At 53.1% G+C, this 21911-nt stretch overlaps 3 protein-coding genes and 1 long non-coding RNA gene across 8 annotated transcripts in view; 2 read left to right on the top strand and 2 right to left on the bottom strand.

Annotated features, from left to right (window-relative positions):
• Amigo1 (adhesion molecule with Ig like domain 1) overlaps positions 1-2803 on the top strand; it is a 5606-nt gene extending 2803 nt beyond the window's left edge. Inside the window, exon 2 of the mRNA XM_029537885.1 lies at positions 2700-2803. The gene's annotated coding sequence lies outside the window, so the exon portion shown is untranslated. The remainder of the gene's footprint in view (positions 1-2699) is intronic.
• A 3645-nt stretch (positions 2804-6448) lies between these two features.
• On the bottom strand, positions 6449-11808 carry LOC110320666 (cytochrome b561 domain-containing protein 1). Of its 3 annotated transcripts, none has more exons than XM_029537606.1 (3): positions 11393-11808; positions 10764-10801; positions 6449-10368 (listed from the first exon to the last, which is right to left on the bottom strand). In XM_029537606.1, exons 2-3 carry the CDS (start codon positions 10773-10775, stop codon positions 9865-9867), a joined length of 516 nt encoding a protein of 171 aa, XP_029393466.1. In that variant the 5' UTR covers positions 10776-10801; positions 11393-11808; the 3' UTR covers positions 6449-9864. The 3 variants fall into 3 exon arrangements, with proteins under 3 accessions (XP_029393466.1, XP_021052429.1, XP_021052430.1); XM_021196770.2 differs by having other exon boundaries at positions 11260-11808; XM_021196771.2 differs by lacking the exon at positions 10764-10801 and having other exon boundaries at positions 11393-11432.
• On the top strand, positions 11269-13433 carry LOC115063827. Its single transcript, XR_003843695.1, has 3 exons — positions 11269-11314; positions 11657-11899; positions 13269-13433. It is a non-coding gene; the product is annotated as an uncharacterized LOC115063827 (long non-coding RNA).
• Atxn7l2 (ataxin 7 like 2) lies at positions 12814-21184 on the bottom strand. Of its 3 annotated transcripts, XM_029537605.1 has the most exons (12): positions 20249-21095; positions 19576-19754; positions 19099-19164; positions 18642-18746; positions 18065-18275; positions 17494-17780; positions 16876-16958; positions 16278-16531; positions 15357-15555; positions 15145-15266; positions 13892-14687; positions 12883-13032 (listed from the first exon to the last, which is right to left on the bottom strand). In XM_029537605.1, the coding sequence occupies exons 3-12, from the start codon at positions 19115-19117 to the stop codon at positions 13018-13020; spliced, it is 2091 nt and encodes a 696-aa protein (XP_029393465.1). In that variant the 5' UTR covers positions 19118-19164; positions 19576-19754; positions 20249-21095; the 3' UTR covers positions 12883-13017. The 3 variants fall into 3 exon arrangements, with proteins under 3 accessions (XP_021051431.1, XP_021051432.1, XP_029393465.1); XM_021195772.1 differs by lacking the exon at positions 19576-19754 and having other exon boundaries at positions 12814-13032; positions 21008-21184; XM_021195773.1 differs by lacking the exon at positions 19576-19754 and having other exon boundaries at positions 12814-13032; positions 17494-17684; positions 21008-21177.
• Positions 21185-21911: the final 727 nt, after the last annotated feature.

A 21911-nucleotide genomic window follows, 5' to 3' on the forward strand; every position in this document is an offset into this window, starting at 1 on the left:
TTTGTGATCTCAGAAGTATGCCTTATTTCCTTTTCTTCCTTCCTTCCTTTTTTTTTTTTTTTTTTTTTTTTGTCTCTGCCCACCCACACCTGTGAAGTTGTGTGTGTTTGGGGGAGCCACCACAGGAGCCACGCTGGGAAGCTGCAGTGTCTTCTCTGGTCGGGAAGTCACATTCATAGCTAGAGAACTGGAAACCTTTGGGAAGTGAGTCAGGAAAAGGCTGAGACCTGGATCAATAACACTCCCTAAAGCTGCCGCGAGACTTCTCACTAGAGCCGTCTTCTTTCCCTGGGAGTCCTGAGTAGGTGGATCTCTGCAGGAGCCTGGCCTCTTGCCTGTTAGTTATGGCAGCAATGTAGGACACTGTGTCTGTGCCTTGTCCTGGGGCAGGTGGCACTGATGGGTACAGAATGAATTACTAGGTCCCTGTCATAGCATAAAACGTATAGATAGGGCATAAATTCCAGGTAGGCTAATTCCCTGGCTGGGGGAAAGCTTTAACTAGTATTTGACTCCCAGTGTCTGTCTGTGGGGACAAGAGTCAGGGACACTGAGGAAGGAGGATCGTGATGCCTACCACCACTGTGGCACAAGGGCTGCCACACTTGCTGGAAGAACAGGGAAACCAGCCTCTTCGATGTAGCAGCCAGCCAGAACTACCTGATTTTCCATGTATGCCATCTCTTCTGTCAACCTTCTAATCAGTGCAGGTGGCGTTCTGAGCCTTACATAGAAGGCTGCTCTGCAGAGGCGGAGTCGGAAAAGCCCGGCCCCGCTCGGTTAGAATAGGTGTGGCGATAGACAGGACCTCACGCTTATCTTCTCTGTGCTGACAAGGCTGCCTCACTCCTGCAAAGTGTGGGGGTTCTGTCACCTGCCGGGTTGGTACCTAGTGGTCTCTGTCCCAGAATGGCGATACAGAGTGTGGCTTAGAGTTCTGGGCTCCCCCACCAGACTGGAAGGCAGGCAGTCTTGTCACAGAGGCAGAAGGGGCACTACACTTTGAAAAGTCCAGTCGGACATCAATCAGTGCAGTTGTGGCTGTCAGAGCAGAGGCACTTAAAAACAAACCCAGCCTTAGCTTCCATCCGGGCTCGCAAAATGTTTTGGGTACAGAGATGAGTGTGCCCTGCATCCTGTGAGCATACTGCAGGCCCCAGAGGCAGCTGTTCTGAGCTTTGGAAGAGGGGTGGGCAGGGCAGAGGTGAACGTGTTCCCCAGTGTTGGTCTTTTCCGGTGTCTTTTCTTTCCCTTGTTTCCTGTGGTTGGAAGTCATCCAGGTCCTCTAGTTTCCTGACCTGCTTGGGGGCTTCTTAAGGGGTGTTCTTTACCTGTGGGTGAGGGCTGCCTAGTGTTAGGAGGGCCTGTAAGGCTGCTGATAAGGACTGGGGAAGAGAAACGGAAGTAAACATTGTCCCCTGTCTGCTCCTAGGATCTCAAGGCTGCTGTCCATCCTTTATTAGTAACCTAGTTTTGTCGAGAGAGGTGCAGCGATTCCCCTTAAGTAGTTGCATGCTCATAGGTATGCATGCTCATAGGTATGCATGCACGCCAGCACCTTGACCTCCACCAGGACAGTGAGTCTGCGGCCCCCTCTGATGCCACCATTTCTAGAACGGCCTCCACCCCCACGCACAACTTCTCACACACAGTTTTCTTGCACTGCAGGAGAGACAGTGACCATGCCAGGCTCCTCAAATGCACAATTTCTTGTACTTTAGTTTCCGAACACTCTGAACTTTTTTTACCCATATCTCCATGGAGCTGAATCACTTTTCTGCAGATGTGGAGTTTGGGGGACCACACACTGGAGCCTTTGAGAGAAGGGGGGTGAGGTACTAGCTAGTTTATCAGACTCCTCAGAAACCCTCCTAAAAACCTACATTCTTATAAGACAGGGGGCTAGGGCCAGAGTCATGAGGACTCAAAAGGATGCTGGCGGAGGCTAAGCAGCTCCAAGTTGTTCTTCCTGTATCCTAACAGACAAGGGTTGGAGAAGAACTGGTTTTATTCCAAAAACTTCTGGGGACTTTGTCCCCAGAGATTCAAGAACCAGACCTCCATCCTCAAACTCCTCAGGGAATGAGAAAATCTTCTAGGTGGCAGAATCCTCTCCTGGCACCATCGAGGGCTGTGAGACTCTTTAAAATGGAAGTCAAATGAAGTTTGCCTCCTGCGGACTAGGAGGGTCATTTTCTTTTTAAGTTCTGCCCTGCAGCCTAACTCTCCCTACTACATCCACTAACCTGGGCCCTAGTTCAAGACACCTGCAGGACATGTCTGGACGCTCCACCAAAAAACCATGTAGCTGATTGGTCTCTCCTTGTGGTTTCAGTTCTTATAACCCAATGGTAGCCTTGACCTTGTACGTGGGGTGTATGTGTGTATCCATATTCGCATATATGATCCCATTAGACCTTGGGAAGAAAACAGCCAGGTGTAGACATAAGGAAGGCTGGCCTTCACCCCATCTGTACCCATAAACTGTATCACCCAGAAAGGAAAAGCAGGTTTCTCTGGAGACAGATGTGACAGGGCTCTATGGTCTGTGTAATTATCTGTCATCTTTTTCTTTGCTGTTATCTATGGGGCCCCTGAAAGAGGCCAGGAAAGGGTAGACCTGTCTGGGGAGAACAAAGCCAATTTTCCGGGTTTGTGTTTGTTCTTGCCTTGTAATTCTTTTTTTTTTCTGTGTCTAGGACTCTTCCCCCCAATGTGTACACCAGGCTGGCAAACCTCAGAGCCCATGGGCTCTATAACTAGACAATGACCATTAAACCTGGCTTGAGTCTCTGCTCTGGCACAGTCTGTGGTTGGTTTATTTACCTCAGCATGTGGGTGGGTTCAGTATACCTTAAAAGGGTGTGACATCAAAAGAGAGAATCTCTTCTAAGTGTTCTCTGCATCGTCTAGGAAACTAAGTATAAAGTCTGAATCATCCAGGCATTAAGATTAGAGAAGAAAATGGCAAACTTTTTCTCTCAAGCCAGACAGTAAATATTTTGGGCCTTAGAGGACTCACCATCCATTAAACCTCCACAGCACTGCTGTAGCAGGCAAACATCCACAGACAGTGTATAGATGAATGACCATGGTTCTGTCCCAGTATAGCAATCTGTTTGCTGGAGGGAAGTGCCCAAGGCAGAGCATTTTATAAGGAAGAAAAGGTTTACGTAGCATATAGTTTTAGAGGATGAAGTTGAAGACCTGGTGGTCCCACTGGTTGTTCATGTCATGAGGGCCATGGTATGTGTCATTACAATAATAGGAGGAAATCAGAAGGGATCACATAAAGAAACAGTGTGAAAGACAAGTCCCATGGTCTGTTTGCCCTTTTTATAACAACTTGTTCTTGTGAGAACAAACCAGGGCCTGATGAGAACTACATTACCGTCTTCAGAGGACGATGCCCCAGTGACCTAAGTATCTCTCATTAGACCTTACGTCACAGCACCCTTCAGCTGTACCACACTGAGGTCCAAGCTTCTAGGACACGAACCTTTGAGGAAAATATTCACATCCCTGCCAACACAGAGCATCCCATGAAAATGTACCTGTGGGCACTAAAATGTTACTGTCTTTTCAGTTTTTTTTTTTTAACCTGTTAAAAAAAGTAAAAGCTATTATTCTTTCAGAACGCACAAAATCAGGCAGGGGCTGATCCGCCCAACAGACCAGTTTTCTAACTTCTGAGATAGCCTCAGAGGCAGCATCACGTGCCTATCGCAAGCGAGAGATGAGAGACCTGGGCCAGGGCTGTACATAATGATGATCTGCTAGGTCCCGGAGGAGAAGGGTTGCCTCCCTGCAGGGTTCTCTTAAAAGGCTAGATCAAGCTTTCTAATGGTACAGTGGCAAAGCGCTTGCATTGGAAGGTTGCTTCCCCCCCCCCCAACCAATGGTGGGAAACAGCTCACTTTCATAAAATTTTGATTATTACCAGGATATTTTCATCTTGAGCTAAAAGCATATTCATCTCATGGGTATGTTAATACCCAGTGACTGTTTCATGTGCACTAAGTATTCTGTGGAACGGTAAGGAAAAAAAATGCAGAATCTTTACTTTCTCTTATAGACATAACCCTTCCAGAAACTGGACGACTGTAAAGTCTGGCTAGGCTCTTGAGGTTTCTGGAAAGGACTGTCCCAGGAGGATGAGGCCTAGGCCTGTTCCATCCTATATGTGAGATCTCAACTGATCTCAGAAGCTAAGTGGGATCCATCCTGGTGTGTACTTGAACGGGAGACCAAAGAGGGAGACTGTGTAATTACCCTAACCCTTATGTGTATGGAATTGAGCTGCTGTAACCCTGTTCTGTTTGGGAAGTTGCCGGTCTCACTGCAGGAGGAATAGTGAAGCCACTTCTCTGCCAGGCCCCTCAGGCCCGTCAGGGAAAGGCATATGCTGAGTGAGGTCAGAGCTCTCCCATGGCTGCCTCTGCTGTGGCGGAGGCTGGGCAGACGGCTTGGAGTTCTCTGAGGCTGTATCTCTTCTGCTGCTTGTGCCCACCCCACTCCCAAGCCACAAGCTCCCTGGATCGTGGACAAGCTACGCAGTTTGTCTGCTGGGTCCTGACAAGACTCTCCATCATTCCTCTCCGACAACACTTCAGGGAAACAGAACCCTGATGTGACAGGATAAGGGTGCAGTGCATGGGCTAGCCCGGTCTTTCGTCCACCTGGCCTTTCAACTCCTCCCTTTTCTGTATTTGTACCACTTATCTTGTCTCCTAGGCAACCAGTGGTGATGCTGTATTTTCCCCACCCACATGGCAAAAAAAGCTCAGGCCCTGCAGTAAGGACAGTTGGCTTTTTTGGTCAGGCCGCAAGGAGCCCATGCTAGTGGCTTCCTCTCCCAGGGCTTTGAAAGAGAAGGCTAAAGCTGCCAATCAAGCACTTTCATCAAGCTCAGACACTGATAGGTAGAAGGTTCCTTAGAAGCACCTGAAGCCTTCTGGTGTGTGCCAGCCTGATTACAGTTCCTGGAGCACAGAGGGCATAGAACTATGGCCTGAGAGCCATCCTTGATGAACCCGGACATGCAACCCTACCAGGTGACTTGGGTGGCCTTCTGCACTGGCATAGATAATGTGCACAAAGGTTGGTGAGGACTGTGACTAGGTAGTGCTTGTACTTCTTTCCCCTCCCTCCCCTCCCCCTCCCCTCCCCTCCCCTCCTACTGCTCCCTCTTTTGGTGTGGTTACTTTAGATGTGGTCTAAAGCATCACTGCTAGGACACATTGGGAGATAACTGAGAACTTTTTAAAAGGTAAGATCCTGGGAGCCACTTATGTCACCAGTAACACAAAATCAACCCCCAGACTCCACAGACTAGCCTGAAATGGTTCCTTCACCTGCTTCAAAGACAGGTTAAAAACTCTTTGGGAAATTCTGACACTAGCTGGCCAATTAATACTGGGCTGCTGTTCTCTGACCACATCTGGGCTAAGGCCATTCCACCAGAGGTAATCTGTTTGTATTAAGCCCTGCCCAGTGCTGACCATCTACTTCCAACCCCTCTCCAGCGCAGTTCTGGGCTACTGCCCCCCTCCCCCCTCCAGCTTCTGTTTTCTTTGTGCCATTTCAGCAAGAATGGCTGAGGCTAGACTAGCATTTCATTCCTAGATCCCGGGGCAGAAAAAGCAATTAAGATAAAGAGAGACAAACGTTCAAGCCTGCATGCTGCCGTTGGTTCTGCTTGCCTTCACCTACTCTGGGCCAAATGCTGCCTGCCCTCAGACAAATGGAATGGGAAGCATCCTTCCTCTTAACTGAAAGTTTACACAGAATTGCTTTGTGGGGGGCGGGGGGCGCATGCGCATGCACGCTTGCTTGTGTGTGGTAGTTCCAGTAAAACATTTTCAGGAAGAAAGGAGAGATCTGAAATGGCAAAGGGAACCTTAAGCTGTGGACCCCTGGAAGCCAGAAGCCATGCACAATAGGCCTGAAGCTACAGAGAGGAAACACAGGGTCAAGGTGGTAGTACCATGACCACTAATACTGATCCTCCCTTTCTTTGTGCCCATTTTTTCCTTAGAAGGGCAGAATTAGGCATGAGAGACTTAGATAAATTATGACCAACACTCGGAGTCCTGACCCTCCAGACTTGACCTGGAGGAAGCTGTACTGGCTCAGACCTTCGATCACCCCCCACCCCACCCCCCACCCCCAGTGTGGCTTGACCACACGAGGTAAGCAATACATAAGACAAACCTCAGTAACCATGGTCTTGGTGGCATCTCTTGCAGGGAGAGAGATGACCTTACATCTAAAAGTAAAAACTGACCCTTATGTGGCTCCTAAAGCCCCTCTGAGACATGGGTCCTCCTCAGCATCATTTCTCACAGTTTATTGCCTCTGTAGGAAGCATAAAGGCTGGAGCCAGAGTCGGAGAGAAAAGGACAGAGCATAGCATCTGTTTTCCATTTGTTTAATGCTTTGAGCCTTGTTCTCTTGTGGAATCCTCACAACATCCCTGTGAGGTAAGATAAGAAGCAAACGGTTGGCCTGTGCCACCCAGTGTTAGGAGCCGAGGCACTCATAAAGCAGCTTTTCCAGGCTGACACACCTTCCAGTGCAGGGCACACAGGTTCTCTGCTCCAGCCACAGACCAGGGCATTGTGGGGGTACAAACCCAGACACCTTCTTGTTCTCAAGACTGGCGTAAGGGCATTTGGATGGGGTGCCCTCAGAAGCCAAGGCAAGTACGCAGGAGCACCAGAGGCTCGGGGTTATCAGCTGCCACAGCCATGGCCATCTCAGCTGAGCACACTGGATTCTGTGTATCCTGGCCCGACTGCTTACTCTCAGAGGAGAAAGCTGCTGGTATAGCCAGGCAGCACGAATCCCGATTCCCTCCTCTCCCACAGTGTCTTCCCATGCTGTTACACTCCAAAGCCCAGGAAGAGGGGGAAGGTGAAGGCTGGCTGACTCAGCCTGCAAGTGCTTAGAGATCTGGAGCTGAAAGGCCCCAGCGCCATTCAACTAATGATTATTATTAACTCTGCACAGGCCTTGGCACGGCAGCCAGCTGGCTCAGGGAGGATGCCTGGATCTCCCACAGCGAGGTTTAAAAAACAAGACCCACAGCAGCCATGCATGGGAGTGGAAAAGGTGGGGACACTGAGAGGTAGGGCAGGCCAGTGTCATGGGCCGAAGGTGGCCTGCTTTGAAGGGGAGAGCAAGAATGGGCTGGCAACTGATAGCAGCCTATCGTGGATGGGACGACAGCCAGAGGGAAGCAAGAGTTCTCAGATGCAGAGCTCCTGCCATTCGTTCGCTGCCACCCCAACCCCAAAGGGAGGATACAGGAACAAAGGGGCTCCTGAGGGGACTCCACAGACAGTGTTCCCACTTGGGGTTGATATAAAACTTATCTTTCTAATGCCCTCAAGGTTGAGTCTGAATATAGTCAAGCTTGGAACACCATCAAATATGGAATCAGAACTTAGCATGATATGGAAATTTGTGCAAATGATAGGCATTTTATTTTTTTTAAATCTTGAACATCCTGAGTGTCCCCTTGAAAAAGCAAAACAGGCTGACTACTACTAGCTTTCCCTAGTCAAGGAACATGGCCAAAGGACAGCCATTTGTGTTCCTGCTAAGGCCCCTTCCTTGCTACTGAGAAGCCCAGGTAGTATTTAGACATTAGAAGATACAAAAGGGGGCAGGTGTGGGGAAGAGGGAGCATACAGCCAGGAGGCATCCGCAGCCAGGAGGCATCCGCAGCCGGCAGCCACAGATCCCAGCTGGAGGAAGCGCACCCTGGCACTGAGGACAAATGGCTGTCCAGCTGCTGCCCTAGGTTGGAAAGATGGGAGGGAGGGGAGCCCCGCCCCAATCTGGCCTAACAGGAAGAAGGGCTCCTCCTGGTGCCCTGCCCCCTACACTACGGTCAGATCCCTAAGCAGGAGACCACCACTACCTGTTCCTTCCTCTGTGCTCTGCACCGATGCCCTCCAGGCCCACTGGTCAGAGGAAGCGACAGCTGGGTCCTTTCTTCCTGCAGAATATAAATGACTCCCCTTCCTCCCGGGGCTGCGAATAGACATCAGATGGCACAGCCCACGCAAACTGCCGGCTGTCAGCACGCCTGCCTGCCCGCCCACCAGCCCCCGCACCACCTGGGAGGAGGCAACACCTCAGGCAGGCTCAGGCTTTCTGGCATCGCCTCTGTGCTCTGAGAACAAGCTGCTGAACCTTACCTGGCCCACCCTAGGGAGCCCCCAGCACTGGCCTTAATGAGGGAAGGAGATGGGCACCCTTTATCAAAGTGACCCTAATGAGAGGGTCTCTTACATGTGGCTGGGTAACCATTCCCTTCAAGTTCACAGCACACTGGATGGCTTGAGCAGGAGAGAGGGCTTTGAAAAAGACAAGAACAGTTAGTTCCCCGCTGCACTGCAGGGGCCTCTGTTCAGCAAGCTGTATTTAGAGAGTCATGCTAGCTCCTTGAGGAAAGCCCAGTGAGGTCCACTGAGAGAATATTTCCACCCCCTAGTCCCCATTCCTCTACTGAATCCCACCTGCCTGGTTTCTGAGCCACTGGAAGAAGAGGCCTTAAATTTTCAGAGGATCTGAGATAGGCAACAGGCACCTTGTCTCTGGAACTGGTGCTCCAGCCCCTTTACTGCAGGCCTCCCAGAGTGTTTGATTGGCTCTATCTCCGAGGTAGAAAGTTGTGTGGATACCTTTCCTGGTTCAGCAGTCTTCAGTCTTTATTAGGATCTATAGAGAGCCCATCTCCTAGACTGGCCTACACCACAGCTTACTAGTCTGACACGTAGCCCTCACGACCCAGGATGCGCTGGGGAACTCAGATCAAGGAGGTACATCGGCAGGGAAGAGCACAGTTATCAACATCATCCTACTCTTAGGCCCAGCTGGCTGGAGACAGCAACTAAGGAGAGCTTCAATGACAAGGAAAGGAGGGCAACAGGGAGAGAGTCTTCCTTAGGTCAAGAGGGGCCTATTCCTTGGTTTTTATTTTGTTCTAAAAGCTTCAGAATGGTTCCATGGAGCAACATGCTGAGTAAACACTCTAAGCCCTAAGGACAAAGTGTAAGATGCCCAGGACCACTCTGCCCTGAGAATGAATGGCAGGAGCATACCCAGAGGCAGCCTGAAGGAAGTCCTTAGGCAAGGGCTTGGTAAGGCCACTGCCTTCAGTTCCTCTGAAGAACTTTAAAGTGACTTCAGTGCCTTCACTACCTTATTGTCCAGGGGACCTCTCCTGGGTCCCTTCTTTCCACAGTTTGTGCATGGCCCTTGTTTCTTGGTTCAGGAACCAAGTCAGCATGAAAGACCCTTTCTGAAGGGTCTTTCCAGGGAAGTAGAGGGAAAATGGATGAGAGAATTACATCCTGAGCTGCCCATGTGGTCCAGAGCTAAGAGGGTATCAGCGACATCAATCTGTCAGACACCAATGTTAAGGGACTTTCAGATGTCTAGAAACTGAGGTCCTGAGATATGGAACTCACGGGCTCTCCATAGCACTGCTTTCTCAACAGGGACCCCAGCGTCTATGGCTGTCATTCATAACCTACAAGAACTTTTCATCAGGCACACAAGCAAGAAATCACCACCATCACCATCACCCCCACCACCACCTAATACTTCTGTCTCCCACCAAAAGTGAGGCTTCAGGTTTTCCCAAACCTTTCACTTGTACACAGTAGGGCATCTCCCCATTTGAGCCCACTGTATCATGCCTCAACAGTAGCAGCTAGGGTTTCTGCACATGGTGGCTCAGCCATGAAGTGCAAAAATCCATTTACTTCTGAAGTGGGTCCTGTGAAGATCACCAAGGAACTGTTGAAATCCAAGGCAAGAATCCCACCTAGATTCAGAGTTTGGAGGCATTCATATATCCACTTTCTTCCTTGGTAAGTAGGAGCTGGAGATCTGGTGCATGATCACCAGGGCTGGGTACAACGGTAGTCCCAGGCACAGGTACCAGGCTGCACCTTTGATCTGGGCCTGGAACCACACCGAGTACATGCCCAAGAGCACCGTTACTGTAGCCATCAGGTAGACAACCAGGCCACATGTCAGATGGTAGAGCTTGAGGCGAGCCACCCTTGAGACCCGGGCTGCTCGTGGACAGAGGAGGCAGAGCCCACACAGTGCCTGTCCTCCAGTGGCCAACAGTGTCAGGGCTCCTATCCAGCTGTGCCAGGACACCAGATGGGACAGCTCACTTCGGATCTTGCTGGAAATGATGAAGCCCAAGCCTAGGACAGCACAAAGGATGGCCATGGTCTGCCCTGCCCAATGGAGTCGAATCCGGGTCTTTCGGGAGCAGAAGAAGAACAGGGAGTGCTCAGGAGAGAAAAGTAGAATAGCTTCAGCCATGCAGAGACAGAACTGTAATCACAGGAAAAGGCCAGTGAGCCTATAGTCTACATGGAGCCCGAGGAAAAGAAGGTCTTCTCACACATCCAGAAGGACATGGGGAAACTAAAAGGCTTGCAACCTCAAACACATCCTTTCTGGACCACACAACAGCAAACACTGAACTTTCTACTGGGTTCTGAGGACAAGGCCTTGATAAACATCCTTCTTGCGTTTTCCTTTTAGGCACTAGAAGAGAAATATCTTCTGTGACCCCTTCCCTGACCTTCTCAGCCACCTGACACTTTACTCCACTTTCCCCAATCCTATAGGTTTTAGGGAAAAGATGAAGCCCTCTTTAAACCCATCTCTTAGGCTGAAAAACTGAATGCCTCCCCAAGGGTTAATCTAAGAATATCCGAACTCACCGCCAAGGCCATGAACACAGGGTGCCAGGAGAAAAGACCTAAGTAAGAATCAAAGAGAACAAGCTGAGCACCACTGATACTGTCTCTCGTGGTTTGTAAACGACAAAGACCTGGCCACAAGGTCAGCTATCATCTTAAACCTAAACAAGAATCAGGAACTCACCACAAAGGGAGGAATCAAGGGACCCTTACATCACCTTGGCCTGGGGGTTGCACTTGCTGCCAGCCCAGCCCTACAGTACCTTAGTCTGCCCAGGACCCCCTATCGCTTTTCCCTGTGGGGCCTCCTAAGGAAGTATCAGTTCTGTCTTTTCAAGCCCCACCCTCCCAGGACTTCCGGGAACCCGCCTACTAAGCTTTTACAACCACTCCAGGACCCGCCCCTCCTCAGCTGAGGGTCGGGGTTTCAAGTCTCCCAGTGCGCTCTAAGCGGCCCCTCCAGCGCCTAGGCTCCGCCCCCTTCTTTGGTCCCGCCCACCTCGCCTCGCACACTCACTGGTTCCGGGCCGGGACAGCACAGTCAGAAAGATGGTGAAGCCCAAAGCTATCAGGTGCGCCAAGATCCCACTGCCTCTCCGCAGCCAGCGGGTCAGTCTCGGCTCCCTCGCTGGAGCGGGAACCAGACCTACCTCCATGGGATGCATGGCAGTGCCAGGCCGGCCGGCACAATCCAGCTACCAGAGGCTTCTTCCGGGTTTGCGATCGCGGAGGCGGCGGCGGTTACAGGAGAGGCTCCTCCCCGGGGAAGCTGCGGGGCCGTGCGGCGGAGGTGCCCACAGCGCCCTCTGTAGAGTGGGGGGGAAGCGCCTCGGCCCCAAAGGGCGGCTCCCGGAAACTTCCACTGACCTAATGGAGCTCCCAACCCACCTTCATTCTATCTTTGTGTCTATAAGGGATCTCAAGAGGCCTGTGAAAATTATATCGGTAGCAACTGATACCAGCGAAACCCCAAATCACACACTTGAATCGCTGACCCAAGAGCGCGAAACCAGTGTTTTGAACAGCTTTCTAGAAGTACTGGATTCCCCGGACTGCTTACTCCTCAGACATTTCTGGCTTGTTCAAGAGACAAGATTCCTCCCTGTGTTAACATAAATGAAAAGCCAAAACCTAGTGATCTAATCTGATGAATTCAGGTATGAAAACCAAAAGAAGTAATCTCATCCCTATTTACAGGCGTAGTTGTTCCCCATCCCCTCCCGCCCACGCTGCCCCCTCAAATAGGGCACTTTCAGTCTTTGCTGCCACCACAAATAGCTGCACAGCCTTGGTCTAGAGGAACCAGAGCTTTCCACAACCCCAAGTTCTGCCACAATATTACCCCCCAAAAGGTATGATCCAGTCTAAAGAGTACTACTATCCGGGAGACGCTTTACTCCGTTCAAGGCAAACTCACAGAAGAGACCAGAAGGAGCGGTCCAGGGGGTGGGGAAATGGCTCAGTGGTAAAGAATGCATATTCCTCTTGCACAGGGCCTGAACACTCACATCAGGGGGCTCACAGCTGACTGGAACTAGCTGCAGGGGGATCCCACACTTCTTGCCTCCGCAGGCATCATATGCACATACCCACACATACATAGACACAAAAATTTTTAAACAAACAAAAAAAAGCTGTCCAGCACCTCTAGAGCAGCGATCGCCAAGGTCAACCTCTGCATGGCTGAGGAACTAAGGCTGGCTTTAAGAAATGGGAAGGGCAAGAACAGCCATTTGTGGAGGGATGGAAGCCCAGAGTAGCTAGCAAACCAGAAAGGGGCCATAGCTAACTCCCACAAACCCTCAGGACAAAAACCCAAGGATGGCGTCAAGTGTGAGACCCCTTCCCTCTCAGTTCTCTCCCAGTGGAACCATAGTTGTCTCTCTTTAGCCTCTGGGCTCACTCAGCATCATCAGCCTTATCATCCTCTCTGAGAAGATTCCCAGGTTACCAGCTCCAGGTTTCTGTGCGCAGTGTGTGTGTGCTGGGGTGTACACTGCCTGTCATCCCAGCCTCTCGCGATGGAAGGGGCTGCAGAGAGTAAGGACAATCACTCATTCGGCTACATCAGTTTCCATCCTTTTCTATGTTTCTGTTTTTTATATTTTTCTTAGCAGCAACAGAACAGGGAGACAGTCTTGAGGTATTTTAAAGAGTTTTTTTTTTTTTCTTAAAAAAAATAATATAAAGTTATAAAAAGCGGCAGCAGCCTGGGGCCCAGTCTGGAGGGGAGGAGGTGCTGGCGGCTCCGTTGCAGTGGGCAGGCACTTTCTCGTTAATGAGCTTTTGACTGCAGGGAGACAAGAGGTAAGAGACAGGGTCAGGCTCGGGGCCTGTTATCCTTCCCACAGAACATCTGGGCTAACCCTTGGATTCCTTCAGCTGGCCTAATAAATACAACTGAGTAAGGGAAAAGGAACGGCAGCCTAACAGAGGTGGACTGGGTAGTGGAGCTGGAGAACACACATGCACACACCTGTACACACACAAGCAGGCCCATCAGTAACTATCACGTTTCCCTTACAGGTGCCAGGAGAGTTGGCAGCACGTGAGCCATGCCTAACCCAGAAGAATATTACCCTGTTTAACCTCCTTATAGAGGTCACAGGGACAGCAAAGCAGGCTTCAACAGGAAAGGTAAATAAACCTAGCTGCCTAGAACCCGGAGAACCTGCTGTAATCTGAAATGACTCTGTGGGCCTCACGTTGTGGACTTGCTTTTCAATGTCCTAATGCCAGTGGGAGAACCAGAGAACTAGAGCAGCCCACCCACCCGGCTACTCTGCATGCTGGGGCCCAATGTCCCTTTCCCAGTAAGGAAAAGTAGCTCCAAGTCCTCGAGGGAGGGTCACAGCCAGTTCAAAAAGAAGTGGTCCTTTCATTAAAGCAAAGATAGGATGAGACAGCATGCCCAAGGCCCAAAGGAGAAGACTGGGCATAGGAAAGGTCCTTCAGGAAAGAGCTGGGGTCACCCTGGAAAGAACTGACCAACCTCTCCAAAGTAGCTAACCCAGGAGCTCTCTCAGCTGCCCCTCTCTTCCCCCTTCGCATCCTTAGCACCTTCTCCATGTCCTGTACCTACTGTGCTCCCCAGCCTCAGCCCCCCCAACCCCTCTCTGCCCATGGTCTTCAGGAAGCTGGACTGGTACCTTCAGTGTAGAGCACTTCTCCTCAAAGGGCAGGGCTGGACCTGGCTTCTTGCGACGCACAGAGCAGGTCCCATCAGGAGGGACACCAGCCTGACAGTGCTTGGCCTTGACTGGCCGGCAGTAAGTGGCCAGGTTTTTCCGCTTCTTGGCTACCTCCTCCTCGGAGAGGCAGTTGGTTGGCAGGACCTTAGCTGGGTGTCCGGCCACTCCCCGGTTTTCTAGCTGAGAAGCCTTGACGGGTATGGGGGATGGATGAGGGGAACCCCGACAGTCCAAGGGACCTGCTCGTTTCACTCGTGGCCCCACTGTCCCATTGAGCCCCAAGTTCAGGGCTGTTTTAGTCTTGGTTGAGAGACCCCGACAGCTAGAGGGTTTGCCCTTCCCAGCAGGCTCCAGGATGCAGGTCCGTTTGAAGGTGGTGGGGCCAGGGGATAACTTCCGCTTTCGAGAAGGGGCCTCCATCTCCACCCCCTCCTTGCCTTTGGATGACTTGCTGGCCTTGGAAGGTGGCAGCTTGCTGAAGGACGGAGATGGAGTGTTGGCCGGCAGCGGTGAGGTAATAGCCTGGCTACCGCCCATGCACTCTGCCTGGCTGCAGGCAGCTGCTACACTGGGGGAGCCTGCAGGATAGCTAGGGACAAGGCTGTCCTTGACGGGGGGTATGGAGGCTGGACAGGCAGGTCGGGGGGGTGGGCCTGGAAGTCGGGGGCAGCTGCCCATAGGGGATGGACTCAAGGGATCAGATAAAGATGGACTGACAAGATGGGATGGAGGCTCAGCTGCTGGTGGGATCTTCCTGTAGCAAAGAGAAAGTCCCACTGTGATACTGAGCAGACACCAGGGCTGCCCTAATATACACCAGTCTCTGCACCTTCAAATGGCCAGCAAAGCCCCAGACTGCTGCCCCCTGCTGGGAGACACTGGAACTAAGCCGAGGAAGGCACAGGAGGAGGAATGGTCATTGTATCAGAACAAGACAGAGGTAGCATGTAGACACATTAACGACCTGATTTCTGGTCTTGGTTTGGGCACTCCCTATCCTACATTACCTAAAAGGTACTGGAAGTGATGGGTGGGCATCTAGATTTACCCGATCACCCACTCATGCCCTCCTCCAGGCTACTGAGTCTCACCCCTTCCTGCCACACCCCATCTGGGTTTTTAGCAATCATCCATGGTATACCAGACTGGGGTTTCTGAATCCCAAGTACACTTGAGCCCGAGGAAGGAAGTTCTGAGAACATGAAACTCACTTCCACATGTGTGAGCTGAGATGCCGTTCCAGCATGGAGCTGAGTGCCGAGCAAAACCGGTCCAGCCGGCGGCTAAACACATAGCACCCTGGGCTCACCAGCCGGCTTCCAAATGTGCAAAACTGGAGGCAGAAGGAAAGCACATGGTTGGGAGGGCCTGAGATACAAGACTTAGCCACCCTCCACCCCAGCTCCCTGTCCTGCCCCCTTACCGCCTGTGGCCTAGGGGGCCGAGTTGCGTAATGGCAGTCAGGGGAAAGGTGGAGGTCATCAGTTGTCCCTTCCTCCTCACTCTCCTCACTGGAGGCCTGGGCCCCACCCCGGGGCAGAGGGAAGGGGAATAGGCCTGGATCCCCATCACCACCACAGGGACCTTCGTCATCCACCTCACTCTCAGAGGAGGCATGGGACCTGAAGGGCCAAGGGAGACATAAGGATGAATGATGTGAGTGATGAGGGGTAGGGGGAGGGTGTCCGAGCTCACTCAAACAGCCAGGGCAGACACACCCTTCTGGGGACTCAAATGAGAGGGAAGGGCGAAAAGACAGGAAAGTACTACATAGCTCACAGAGTAAGAGGCAGAACCAGGGGCCACAGCCTCCAAGAGATTCTCTCTTCAGCCCCTTCCCAGGCCTTGTCTTTTTAAGGAGAAAATCTGCTTCAGATTTGCTTCCTCCAGAAAAACCTCCCCAGCTTAACTACAGCCAGCACTGACCAGCCTAGTCAACTCTCTTTGTCACACACTCCCAGGAGCCTGCCTGGGAGCTGAGCCTGTGTTTCACGCCTACCCCCTGAGGAAGTGCACACGAGCAGGCTTTCCCATAGCCCAGGGCAGCCTCTGTACACAAAGGGACCAGTGGATGACCGCACAGTGGCACTGCTTCACCCAGGACCCTGGCCCGTTTAGCCCTCTGATGATAAGCACTAACCCATGGAGGAGCGGAGGGAGACGTTCATTCCCCGGGTACTGCGGTCTGACACACCTCACGGGGGCTGCAGTACCACAGCATGCTTGGGTGCTTAGGGGAAGTGAGCCCATGGTCAGGACATTCCCTGGGCCTGTCTCCAGGCCTTCCTGGTACCTTAGGGGCTGAATATCCCCTTGTTAGGTGGACTTAAGATTCTGTACATACCTGGGAAGTGCGCAGTACGGATAGGTCTGCTGAGACAGAGAAGAGAAGGTGGTGTTGGGGGCAGCTACCGCCGCCACACCCTGGACTGCAGTGGGAGGCTCCTGGGAGGGGCGCTCGAGAGTTGCCTCTTTGCGTGCTGGGCTCTTCTCCTTGGGAGACTCTCCTTTTCGGGAGCTGGCCTTCAGTTCGGCCACTAGCACATCAAAGTCCTTGGCCCTGCCCGGGACCTCCCTGCGCTGGTGCACTGAGTGGATCTAGAACACAGCAGAGCAGAGCAGTAGGGAGGTGTGAGCTGAGGACGAGGGGAAGGGATCGATCTTCTTGGACACACACAGTGTGTGCTGTGGGTGAGGGGTGTTTGTGTGTCCATTTTACTCTCGGCAGACTAAAGCTCTCCTCTGGGTAAGGGGATCTAGAAGGTGCTCCCTGTCTGCCGCTTCTACCCTGCGCCCACTCTAGTAGCCTCTTCTCTCCTTCCCCGTAGATGCCTAGCTCCATCCCTTCAACTGCGTTTACAGTAACTTCTGGACTCTCCTTTCCAAGGTTCCATGTCTGTGCTGAACCTGCCCCCCATCATCATGCAGAGAGATGGGGTTACCTTGCAAGTCAATAGGCGTGTACAGATCTTCTTGGTCTCTGGATTTATGACCCCGCACTGCCTGTTGAGGTCGAACTCTTTTCCTGGAGGGAAGGAGGTTCCAATGAATCTCAGGTCCATTTGGGGGAGGAGCCAAGGAAGAATCTGGCCTCTTCCTGCCAAGGGCCCAAGAAGCAGTAGGACCAAGGCAGGAGAGCCTCGCCCTTGGGTTCTACCTGCTGGGTTGAAACCAACTCAGCCCTATCCCTGGCCCAGGTACCCTTGGGAGACTAGAAGCCCAAAGCAGGGCAGTCGGTGCCAAGAAGCACAAGCAGCTGCCCACATCCGAGATGCCAGGAAAAACAGCTGTAGGATGTGGGGAAGGAGAGAATGGTCAATAGCTCAAGGCAAGCAGGAGTGACTCTGCTGGCTTAGCCTAGTGTTCTCTCAGACTACCTCAGAGACCTGGACCAGCATGGCTTCCTGGGAACAAGCAGGATAGGAGGTAATGGGGCTGCCACACCCTCAAAGCTGTTATGGTCAGACCTGGACAGGTTCACTCCTTCCTGACCCAAGAACAGAGAAGCCCAGTGAGGTCTCCACTCCGCCTTTCTGAGTTCCACGTCCATAACTACTCACGAGCCATCTTTCGGTGGGTTTTAGGAGGAAGCCTGGCTCCACTGGCCTCCTTCTCCGGGGGGCTGCCTTCGGCGTGGTGACTGGAGCCCTCACCAGGGATAAGCTCGATGTTCTCTCTGCCAGGAGGTTCTTTAGGAGAGGGGGCCGTGGGGACTTTTCCAGGGGAGTCCTTGGGGAGGCCTCCTGGCTGACTGAGGAAAGCAGAGGGTGGGGCCACCCTGATTCCATGTCCATCAGGCTTCGGGAGACTGGACATCTTCTCCAGATTCACCACAGGCACGAAAAGGCTACACGTGGAGAAAGGGTATGGGCTGGGAGGTGGGGAGGCTGGGACTGGGGTCTGGACTCTAGCCCAGAGCCATCTCCTCCCTAGCTCTGGAGCTTGGGTGGACTCCAAGAGAGGCGTGGAAAAAAAGGGGAGCCCATGCTCCCTGTAATATATGGAAAGGAGCTGCAGATGGGGTCAGCTATTTCTTGGCTGTGAGCAGTACCCTGCAACCAGGATTAAGTGTCAACCCTTCCTTGGGTCAGGGTCAGGGCTAGTTTTGGGGGGTTTCCAGCTTCTTCTTACCAGAGGCTGTCCTTCTGGGTCTTCTCAGGAGGCTGATGGCCACGGCTCCGGGACCCCTGGCCCTTCTCCCTGGAGGAGGTTTTGGTGGAACCTGGGGCTCTACAAGCTGGGCCCTGCCCATTCACTACATGGCATTTCTGAGAGCTGGCAGGGGCTGGAGGTGGGGGTGGGGCCCGGGCATAAAGCTTGCTGAGGGGCCCATGTCTTCTTTCTGTCACCAGGAGGTGGAGAGAGTAACTGAGGTGAGCGATATCAACTGCCTCCTTCCCCATCTCCTGTCCAGCCCGCCAATCCCTAGCACTTGGGTTGTGAGTTTCTCTCCTTCCCATTTAAGACTGAGCCTTTCAAGAGTCAAAAGTCTAGACCAAGCTTCTTGAACCTCTTAACTCCACTTGATGTTAGAAGCTTGCTCCAACAATAATCCCGACACCTCCAACTCTCAAGCTGTCCCCAGCACCGCCTTCCTTTAGCCCACATGACCTCCAGACTGACACTGTCCTAAGAGGTCCATCCATGTTCCACCATCCCACCCGCCCCGCCACCGGCCCCCTTATCGCCTCCCTAGGGCGCCCCTCACCGCAGTGCTTCTGGAAGGCTTGGGGCTTCACCACCTGGCTGCAGTGGTTACACACAACCAAATAGAAGTCATCATGGGCAGGGCAGTGACCGAAGATGGACATGTCTGCAACAACAGAACCCTTTATCGCTCGGGTTGAGTTCTCCGGATTTCCCTAGCTCAAGGAACACTCTCATGCCACCACTGAGGAGATGCCCGGCCTTCCAACTGACAGCCTCCCCTGTCCATTCTGACCAGACCCAAAGTGTATATGAGCTTTCCTGTGTGGGGGCACTGACCACATGTGATTGGGATCACCACCAACAGGTCCCAGGGGCCAGGACAACTGGCTGACTCAGACCTATCAGAAGGAGGCTCCCCCAGCAGTCCCAATGCTGCTTCGAGCTCCTTCCTCCAGTGTTAGAGGGGAAGCTTGGTCCACGTTCCCGAGTCCCAGCCCTCTGTGTGTGACTCCCACCTTCTTTAATGAGGGTCATGGCATCCAGCTTCTTCGTGTTTTTGCTGCCTTCCTCTAGTTCGGCCCCTGGAGGAGAAGCACAGTTGAGGATGCCCACCCGATTCCCAGAACCCAGCAGGGCCTGCAGCCCAATGGTATGAAGCCCACATTCCCAAACAAGCACTCAGAATTCCTGAAGACACTTTCCACGGGTCACTCACAAATGCCTATGATGACCCCATTAAGGATCACAGTGACCCTTCACTCCCGGGTACAGCACAGAGTTAGTTCCACAGCTGACTAGATGGGCGACTACGGGTAAATGTCTCTTTTCTGGGCCTTGCTTCCCCCATTTAAAAGGGAAATGGTTCTAAAATTTTTCTACGGGTCCCTTTTGAGACTGCTTGCATGGGTCCTTTCTACTACTCTGTGGCATCCCAGACAAATACCCTCCCAGATCCCCACCCCCATAAACTCATTTGGCTCCACCCAAGTTACCATAGTATCATCAAAGTTACACTCAGCTTCTCAGGTCCTGCACTGATAGGATGGCCATAGAGTAGAGAAACTGCTGTCTTTGGACCCTGTGGCATCTTCAAAGTCTCCTTGATCAGCTACGCAAGCCCCTCCCCTTCTTAGGGGGGCTTTGTCCAGGGGTTGCCCTTGTACCTCAGTTTCTGGGTTAATGACAAAAACATCTTAGCTGTGCAAAGCAGCTCTTTCCCCATCCCCCTACGTCACTCCTCGCCCCCCTCCTCTAAGCCCCCTCCCTGTCCCTTGGGGTGGGGGTGGGGATCAATTCTGAGTCACCAAATCTGAGTCCATTTCCAGTTCTCAGTGCACCTAGACCCAACGAGGGCCCCATCTTTGCCCACTCGGCATGGGGGCAGTCCAAGTGTGGCCTGTCCGCCCATCCACGATGGCTCTCTAATGCTCACTAACAGAGTGGCCCCTTTCTAGGATGAGAAGATCATTGGCAATCATAATACCCAGATGTAAGTGGTAGTGGGTTAGGCATGCAAAAGATAAGGGGCAGCTCCCACTCTTTTCTTAAGTCCTTTAAATTCGAGTGTGGGGAATGACAGAACAGAGCTGGAAGTCAGATGTCTCAAAAGAGAACAAGTGGCGTGAGAGACCGCTCCACGAGATCTCCTCCTCCACCTCTTCTCACTTGCAAACTTCTTCAGGGGTGTGATGCTTGTTGTCACCCCGAAAGGCCACGAGGCCAGGTGCTCCCTGGGGCCCAGGAGACAAAGATCTGAAGGGGCTGCAGGCCTGCTCACCAAAGGCACTCAAGGGCCTACAGAAGATAGGGGTCAAGGGAGAGAGCCAAGGGGCAGGACAAGAGGCCCACGGAAGGCTGGAGGCTTGGAGTCATGTATGGATGGACTGATAGAGGGAGGTCGGGGGGGGAATGGATGGATGGATGGATGGAGGATGGATGAACTAAAGCAGAGGGGGCGGGGGTTCGGGAAAACTGAGCAGACAGGGAGGCGTTGAAAGAAGCTAAGGTGCGGGGCAAAAGGCGAAGAATCAAGTGGGTGGGGAGGGGGCCACAGAAGTGGGGTGCGTGGGAAACACGTGGAGAGGACTGCTGCAGATGGGCAGAGCCGGAGCAGGTGCAGAACCGAAAAAAGCTGGAGGCCGGCTCACCGGAAGAAAGATACAGGCAAGTAAAGTGGGGGGCAGGTACTGTACACCCGCAGAGACAGAGGTGGGCAGGGTGGGCTGCGAGCGATACGCCGGCGCTAGGACCCGGAGGCGCGAAGGTGGCTGAGCAGGCGGGCACTAGGACCCGGCGGGTCCTTTGTTTGGGGGGCCGGGGAGCCGGACGGCGGCTCTAGTCGGCGGCTCCCCTCAGCTGGAGGGGGCCCTGGGGGGGAGGGGAGAGAGTGATGGGGTCCCCGGATTCTAATGTGTCTGTACTCACCGTCTGCCGCAGGCAGGTCGGCCCGCTCCACCCACGAGCTCCAGCTCTGTCCCGCGAAGTCATCGAGACTCGGCACTCGCCGCTCCAGAGCGGCCATTGCTGCCACCGCGCGTTCACGCACCGCCATCACCGCCGCGGACGCGCGCCCGCCCCGGCGCCGCCGCCGCGCGGCCCCCTCCCCCCACCCTCCGACCGGGGGCACGCCTCCCTCTCCCCCTACCTTGCCAGTTCACGCTCTGCGCAAGCGCAGCTCGTGCCTCCTGCCACTACCTCACTCTCAACACAGCTTTCTGGGAAGTGTAGTTGCGGAGGGGTGGTGATGCTTACGGAGCTGGCCGAGGGATCCCTTCCGAAATGCACAATCGCACGCGGGGAAGGAGAGATCAAAGCCTCGGGATTTCCTCTTTCAACCCCTCCGTACACATCCTTTGTGCCACTAGTTCACTCTTCCAAACTTACTGCGCATACCCGAGCCCCAAACCTCTTTCTGCCCAAGATACTCTTCTAAAGCCGTGCATCCGCCAGCTGGCTGGCGCCCCTTCCTGGGCTGGCGGCCACGAAGCGCCTCTGCACCCCTGTAGATCGAATAGGGTAGGTGCAAGGAGGTGGGCGCAGTGAATCAGAAGGGCAAGGGGAGGGAGTGTGCAGGACGTGCTGAAGGACACAGGGCTTGGAGTGGGGGAGGGCCACAGCTCCTGTGCGGTTCCTCTGTGGGAAACGCACGCTGCCTTGATGCAGAACGGAGGTTTGGAGTACTGTTGTCTTAGGTTTGGGAGAACCTGGTTGTGCTTGCCAAGATCACCTGTCAGTGTGACAAGGCTTTCGCCGAGCCAGAACCAGCCCCAGAACTAGGGTAGCCCCAAGGCTGCTGGTGTTTGCAGTGTCTCTGCTCCTGGGAACTACA

This window comes from Mus pahari, chromosome 4 (assembly GCF_900095145.1).
Source record: "Mus pahari chromosome 4, PAHARI_EIJ_v1.1, whole genome shotgun sequence".
NCBI lineage: Eukaryota > Metazoa > Chordata > Mammalia > Rodentia > Muridae > Mus > Mus pahari.